Consider the following 8,185-nt stretch of genomic DNA (forward strand, 5'->3'; position numbering starts at 1 on the left):
CCTCTGTGGGTCAGATTGAAAGATTGGTGCAAAGACAACAATGATTATATCTTCATAACTGTCTTAATGGTCAATTTAGCTTGTAAAGAATACTTTAAAGAATACATTTCTGAAATGTGGCAGTAGGTTCATTCACTAGCTTGTTTGATATGTAAAGTCTTTCTGGATAGCATTAACTGGCATTGTAACTCAGTGTTAGCAGTAGTGCAGATACTTGTTGGGGCATTTGCTTGTTGTTGGTCAACCACCAACACATTTCCTGTGTAAAAAATGGAGGTGGGCTTCTTCCTTGGTTACTGATACAAACAACCTGTTTGTATTAGTATCTTGCGTTCATGGCCAGCAAAAATTTACACCATGGCCACAATATGACCTCAGACTGATCTGATTAGCCCTCAAATGCTGTCATTGTAGAAATCAATCCTAACAGTCCATCACAGCAAATACAGGCATTTACCTGCAGTGAATACAGATGGGAATCTCGTCATGATCCTGGTAAATCCGCATGTCCTGCAGCAGCTCCAGGATGGCAGGAATGGAGTCGGGTACTCCGTGATCTGGCCAGTTCACATAGTGCAGCTGTTTCAGTGTCCGAGACACCTGAAAATAACCGGTGTAATATAGACTGTTTGTTTATTCTGGTAACCTGGTTTTTAAACCACCACATTTTGGTGGTTTTCTTTCATCACTACAAAACATCTGCTGAAATGTCAGCACCTGTCTGTGTTTATGTTTGTTCCACTATAATGTCTGTACAGTATGAACTTTTTGACTATTAAAGCTGAATACTTCTACTCTTACGCAATGACATTTTCAAGGGAAAATCTATGAACGGGTCATAGGTCACCACGACACAATGTTTGACCTAAAGCAATATTTTTAAAGCTTATTAAACTTGACTGAAGTGTGAACACATCCAGCGATCAGTTTATAAAGCAGTTATTTAATGGCAAACAACTAGTCAGGACATTGGGAAAAATTAGATTTTTAAATTGTTTTATTTTAAAAGCAAGGATAAAAAGCAATAAAAACATTTAACTAAATGTACAATCTTTTCGTATAAACTATAAAGCCTGTAAAATAGGGTAAACTAAAATATTTTTCAGTGCGGTGAAGTCAAGATCAAAGAAATGTTACTTACTTGTTTAAATGTCACCTTCAGTGTCCGTGTCAAATATTCTCCCTTATTCTCATCAGACTCCTGGACAAAATCAAACATGTACATGACTTGAATGCTCATTGGATCAGTAAATTGCAGATAATATTTTGGCTAATATTATTCAATAGTGCTAAACCATAGTGCTAAAAGGTGCAGAATGTACAACCCTTAAATATAACATTATTGTTTTTAAGAGATAAACTAAACATAAACATTTTTATGCAGCACAAAATTATGAAGTACAATATGAAACATTGATATTCATTTTGAGATTTGCTAAAGATTACATTCAGAAGTGTTACTACATTACTAGTGTTTTAAAGATAAACAAACAAAAAAAAAAAAGAATAAAAAGGTACTGGTGATTTTCTGCCATTATCCATTAAGTTTACAGGCATTTCCTAATTCAATATACAGGTGAAACAACTCCGAATAATCTATACAAAATATTACTTTATATTAAAACCAACTTTTATTAATGCAGGTGAGTCCTATAAAAAAGGTAATCTAAATGTAAAATTAAAGCAAATAACCTTGCACAATTAAATATTCAGTTTAGACTGATACCAATAACCAATATAGTACTGATAATTTGTGAGCCCTGATAGTACTGATAATGTGTTTTTTTAAACGGTAACATTTTTGTTTGTTATAAATGTCAACATACCAAGAAAATATAGTGACGTTGTGAAAGAACGCAACATCATACTTAGTGGTTCAATATGTAGTGTTTTAGATACTGCGTGAATACTGAGAATCGGGCTTGAACAGATGTGTGTGTGAGCGCAAATAAAACACAAAACAAGGACAGGAAGTTTGGTGTGAGTGAGGGAAGAGGTGTTTCTTACATAGTATATGGTAAAGGGCTCACACACAAACACATCATCCTTTGACTCCGGCCAGTAACGCTCACATTTTTTCTGAAAGAAAGAGGAAAAGCAGCATTCAGTCTCAACTGCTTGCTTCTGTCTACTCTATGAGAATTTCTACGCTGAGTGCATGGCAGCACTGTAACCGTATCAAAAGTTTTGAAAGGGTGGGAGCTCAAGATAAAAAAAAGAAGTAGAAGAAAATGACATGCTTGATGCATTGCCTCACCATTCTGAGGATGTGGTTAATAAAAAATGTTTTCTTTAAAACACAGTGACTGTCAACATTTCCCCTATAACACACTGTCAGTTACAACTTACCCTTCCCATTTCAAATTCCCGGCAAGCCATCACAATAACCTGCAGAGAGCGAGAGAGATATTATAGAGGCATTTCTGTAGATTTCATTGTGTGAATGTTTCTCCTTGGCCTGAGATCTCACCCAAAGCTCACCTAACAGGTTGAACCTGTTTTCTACGGGAAGTGGAATGTGTGTGAAATGTTCATAACCAAGCGCTTACCTGCACATTGTATTCCCAAAGCATCCTCCAGAAGTCAAGCACAGTGTTTGGCAGCGGGCCTTGTGTGGCAATATACGCCCTAGAGCCCAACACTCCCTGAAATAAAACAGAACTGAATCCTCCTGAATCGCACTGATATTTTGTCAGTTATTGTTTAAGCATTACATGTTCTGTTTAATCTGATCAGTGTATAGTTGTATACTCTTCAAATCTGGTAAAGAATTAGATTTTGTGTATAGACGTGTATAGCTTGAGATCTTTCTTTCACTTCCTTACCTTAATGAAACTAGCATTGATGTAATCTGTGTCATGTTTGGATGTGATGAGGGAGAGCTTCACTCTGCTGTGATCAACTGTGAGAAAATACAGCCATCAGCATCTCTAGCACATCTTGTTTCTGTAATCTTCACAATCAACACTTTCCATGGTTTTTTATGTAACTGCCACTTTCACAAATCTTGTGTTAATCTCCCACATCCATGTTTGTCTTTAACATTGTCTACTATGATGAAATACAATATTTTACGGTATAATATACCCAGACAGCACACATACATCACACAGACGTCTATTTAATGTATGCGTTTTAATTTCAAAGATGTGTTTAGAGTGTTTGTTCTTCTGCAATACACCTCTACAATGTTTCCTGTCAGATGTTGACTAGATATTTAGAGAACGTCTTTATGATGCTTATTCTTTAGACCACTGTATGAAATACTGTAAAAATGCTAATATAAAACATTTACATTTATACATTTAGCAGACGCTTTTATCACTTTTATAAGCGACTTACAAATGAGAAATGCAGCAAGCAATTAATCTTAAGGAGGCAATACCATGAGAAGCGCTAACAATACAAAGTTTTAACCATCGTTCAGAATAGTACAAGTTAGAACAGGAAGAAATTAAGAAATAGTGGAAGGATAGAAGACGGTTTTTTCAATTGTAAGTTTAAAAAACCTGGTTCAACTGTAAAATGTATGGTTTTGGCAAGTAACCACTATGAATTATGTAATTTGCAATGAAAAACCGTACAAGGACATTCCCAGTCCCTGCATGACACATCACATGAATATATTTTACGTAAAAAAAAAAATCTTATTTTTGTTATCAGTGCATTAAGGTGTTTGTGTTACATTTCCTGTTATTTAGTTGATGTTTATTGCATTATTTTAGTGTTGTGTGTTACACTGATGGTGTTTTGTCTCTGTGTGTATGACCCTGTGCACCGTTTACGTACAAGCATTGGCCTTGTATTATAGACAACAAGCCACTTGCGATTCATCATGTGGTTTTCTATTTTGACACCATACGCTATCAGTATATTTATCAGTATAAGGAGATTTTGGTACTTCATGCAGACTGGTATTTTAACATTATATAACTTAATGAAATGTATGGTTATGTTGTAAAATATACAGTCAGGCACTAAAATGCCATCCCATAATACCTGAAACATTTTCCATGTTTTTTTTATGCTGAATTTCTGGCAACCATAACTGCTATTTTTTTCCTTAAATGTAACAGGATATTTTTATAGTGTGTGTAAATCTGCTTTTTTTTTTTATGTTTATCAGATATTAGTACACATATATTAGCTTTCCAGATGCACTGTATGTGTGCTTAGTGGGTATAATATATTGTAGAAAATAGTACGGTACAGTATATTATAGGGCTGGACGATATGGCCAAAATTTATATCACGATATATTTCTTAATTTCGGTCGATACGATATAATTCCGATATCGATATGAACACTATTAAAAAAGCCTCATAAAATCGCGATACATATTGATATTGAATTATTGTCCAGCCCTAGTATATTATGGTATAGTATACTGTACTGTACTATAGTATAGTCAGATGTCAAATGGGATACTCACAGGGAACAATGTCTTTGTATCTGTTCTTCTTCACATTGTCTTGTTTGTCCGCGACTGTGATGGGGTATGTCTTCTCCACACGATATTTAGTAGACTGTCTCTTCAGTTTCTGTTTTGAACAATTTACAAAAGATTCAGTTATGATTTTGTATAAGTTTGTGCTATAAAACTTTTGTATTCTCTCATCATTTTATTTTCTGCTTATATTGCAGGTAGTCCAAGCCATATGTTCAGGGCTGAGCTGTTAATACTGATATTATTTTAAAAGACAAAGCAGAGTAAGAAAACCTTCTGTGTTTGAAACGATCTTATTTGCCATGTATTTGACATCTCAACTGTGATACTGTGATCTGATACTAACAGACTAAAGCCCTGTGGAAAAGCACTAAAGCACTTTACAGCCCTGTGGTTACGATTTGTGAAAACTAGATAAGTCTGGCTGTGTATGCGTGAGTGTGTGTGACTGCCACAATATGCATGTGGGATGTACCATCGCTCAACTGTGTGTCTCTCTGCGCACAAGCACCTTGATCAGACCAAGAGACTTTCCGACCACAGCTGAGCTTACGAGAACCCTTATGAGCCCAACAGACTGTGAGCAATATAGCAAGCTGAGTAATTAGCATGGGATCTCTGGGTCGAAACAGTCAGGACTGCGTATGAGGAACCAGCCCCTCCCACTGTGGGAAACCCTCATGTTTTGTCCAAGAGTTTTGTACAGTAAGACTGGGCTCTGACATTTCTCTACATTGATGTCCCTTGTGTGGGCATAAATTGCAGTCCAGCAGTGAGGACCAGTGTGATGGGAACTTAGATTTCCATGCCAAATAGACAGTTTCTCTTCCTGTAGACACTCTATTAGTGAGCGAGTCGAATCACTATTATGGCAGAAGTCTTGTTTGGCAGAAGTTTGACAGAGATAATAGAGCAGCATGTCTGAAAGTGCTTTTTTTTAATCAGAGTAGGAAGAGACCACTTCATGCAATTGAGAAAGCAGACGGGACATGCAGGGCCTTCCTCATGGCCTGGTTTCACAATGGGAAAATCTGTATAAAGACACAAACTGAACACTTTGCAGCTGCTGACGACTATAAAAGACACTCTGTAGCGTTCAGCCTGGACTAAAGAGCATGTTTTGTTCAGCAGGACAGGATAAAGCTGTAGTGGCAAAGACAGGCCTAAAATCAGTTTGGTACTTCAGGGTTTAGCAAATGTGTACAGATGTGTCACGCTTTACTGAGTTATAGATACAAGAGTAACATGTAACTTGGTGATACATTTTAAGCCTTAAAAATGAAGTGATGGTATTTTTTAGTTGTCATACATGGCAACCGTGTGTCGTATGACAATCCAGTGTTGTAACCTTCTTTTACAGCAATGGTTTTAAAACATTTTGATGCTAATGACCCCAAAATATGCTTCCTAAAATATATATGCTCGATATTTTCATTTACACCCATACATAAATGTAATATATGTAATAAATTTACATATACAAAATGTTTGTCATATGAAATAAAGACATACATGAAATCTATTAGAAATTGGAATGGTTTCATATATTAATAAATATATCTAGGCCATACAGATATGTATGTTTATGTACAGTGCTTAACAAATTCATTAGACCACTACCACCCAATGTAAGGTTTGTGCTACAGCTACCCTAAACTAACAGTATTGGTGATTACCGTAATCATTATTATTTATTTATTTGTTGTTTATGTAATGGTTAATCCACCAGTATGTGTAATCTCTTTAGTCACAGTAGTATTTGTAATGCTAAAATATATTATTGTTGTTATCCATGAATTTTCGAATTTACTGTTTTACAAGAAAGTCAAAAAATAGTAAAGCACTTTGTTTTTGTTTTGTTTTTTTAAATAATATATATAGAGAGAGAGAGAGAGAGAGTGTGCACTGTAAGCTGATTTGGATGAAAGTGTCTGGCAAGTAAATAAATGTAAATGATAATAATAATAATAATAAAACATCGTAAGAGAACAAGCATTTTTGATTTTTTTCATTTTTGTATTGCTAAGTTTGAGTCAACAGCTCAGCATGGGTCATGAGTAACTTCCTCTCAGTCACCATGACTGTTCACATGGATATCTAACAGTTGACATTTGAGGGGAATAGCATATGAAGGTTATTTTGGAAACAAATCTAAGCAAAAGTGCGGTCCAAAAGTCCCTTGTTGTAGACAGTCATCCATAGATTCAATAATAAATGAGTTTGGTAATAAATAACCACACCAGGTTTAAAACGTCTTGTACAAAAGCCTAAAGTGAGAGGCACTGTATTAAGAAGAGGAAGTCCACGCTTAGCCATTTAACCCTTTGCATCTCGCTGCCCAGACATGTTTTATTTTTAGCTTACTTTTGGCACATGCAATGCTAATTTTTTTATTATCTCAGTCCATTCATTTACAAATCTTCACATTGCCGCACAAACATTGCATGTAATGTAAAAAAGCAAGATTGTTTTAAGCCTAGCATACAGCTGTACGTTGGCATCTTTTGCAAACTATGTGTTGTCACATAACATGAATCTGAACATCTGAGTACGTATTTTCTTAGTCTCGAACGAAACCCTGCCATTTTGTTAATAACTTACCAAAAACTCTCCAGCAAAGCCGTTCTCTGCCCCTTCCTCTTCTGCTTCCTTGCTTGCGATTTTGGCCAATAGGTCCCTCAGAATGTGGGCTTGGGCGTCCATGGCTTGATGTGTGACACAGCAGCTTCCTCTGTCATGTCAGAGATTGAGGAGATCGTTGGGCTTCTGAAAGGAGTCCATATTTCACTTTCTCTCTGTGTGTCTCTTGTAGGTCTGTAGTTGAGTAGAGGAACTTTGCGAAGTGTCGTCACGGAAGCAGTGGCAGCAACAGTTCACAGGTTCTGTGGTCAACTCTAAGTATCACTGTGACCCTCTCCGCCCTTCATCTCTCTCTTCAGTTTCTCTCGCTTTTTTCATTGTTGCATACCTAGTACTGTTTATTGTCTGTTCTGCGGCCTTCTCTCTTTTTCTCTGCCTGCCTGTTTCTTTCTGTCCAAGACTTTGTAGCACAAGGTCTTAGAGCCCATACCCCCACACAGGAAGCTTTTGTGGGTGGGTGTGCGCTTGTATGTAAAAAGATATTGAGAAAGTCAGTCATTTGCTTCATTGTTGAAAGCAGCAAAGCCAGTTTGATGACATTCAAAACAGTTGTGGATGAACTAGAATTTAGAGAATGTGTACATGTCAGAGAGAGATACTTGTGTAGCTCTTGGAAATAAATGTATTCAGGTAGTTGATCTGACATACCAGGCAATGACAGAAGCGTCCTCTTGCAGTGTTACATGCTTAAATGCAGAGGCGGACAAAGTACATAACTCTATTACTTGAGTGAAAGTACAGATACTGCTGGTCAAATATTACTCCATTACAAGTGAAAGTTGTAAAGACAGATTTTTACTTAAGTAAAAGTACAGAAGTACTTGCTTTTAAAAGTACTTAAGTACCAAAAGTAAATTTCCTTTTTTATGTCAATGCACTGTTTTATTATTGTTGTATGTAATACTTGCAATACCTCTGAAATAGCTTACAATACTGAATACAGTGACTAAAAAACAGTGGAATAAAGAGCTTTTAGAATGTTAAAAACCTATGGGGAAATAACAAAACAAAACAAAACTAAGATATTTAACACCCCTACACACCCCCACAAAAGCAGGATGGTAGTGATCTCACACAGCTTTGGACACATCTATGTG

General features: G+C 36.2%; 1 protein-coding gene across 2 annotated transcripts in view; it reads right to left on the bottom strand.

The window, feature by feature from the left end:
- Positions 1-7,497, bottom strand: part of LOC107695833 (tyrosine-protein phosphatase non-receptor type 22-like) — a 21,303-nt gene extending 13,806 nt beyond the window's left edge. Inside the window, exons 1-8 of one of the 2 annotated variants that reach the window (XM_016495906.1) lie at positions 7,050-7,497; positions 4,434-4,542; positions 2,826-2,902; positions 2,550-2,645; positions 2,350-2,388; positions 2,008-2,079; positions 1,142-1,201; positions 458-600 (exon numbers count right to left, since the gene is read on the bottom strand). In XM_016495906.1, the coding sequence (XP_016351392.1) occupies positions 458-600; positions 1,142-1,201; positions 2,008-2,079; positions 2,350-2,388; positions 2,550-2,645; positions 2,826-2,902; positions 4,434-4,542; positions 7,050-7,151 (698 nt within the window). In that variant the 5' untranslated portion in view covers positions 7,152-7,497. The remainder of the gene's footprint in view (positions 1-457; positions 601-1,141; positions 1,202-2,007; positions 2,080-2,349; positions 2,389-2,549; positions 2,646-2,825; positions 2,903-4,433; positions 4,543-7,049) is intronic. The other variant, XM_016495907.1, reaches the window with a different exon arrangement.
- Positions 7,498-8,185: the final 688 nt, after the last annotated feature.

The sequence above is a fragment of the Sinocyclocheilus anshuiensis genome, unplaced genomic scaffold, assembly GCF_001515605.1.
Source record: "Sinocyclocheilus anshuiensis isolate Anshui unplaced genomic scaffold, SAMN03320099.WGS_v1.1 scaffold234, whole genome shotgun sequence".
NCBI lineage: Eukaryota > Metazoa > Chordata > Actinopteri > Cypriniformes > Cyprinidae > Sinocyclocheilus > Sinocyclocheilus anshuiensis.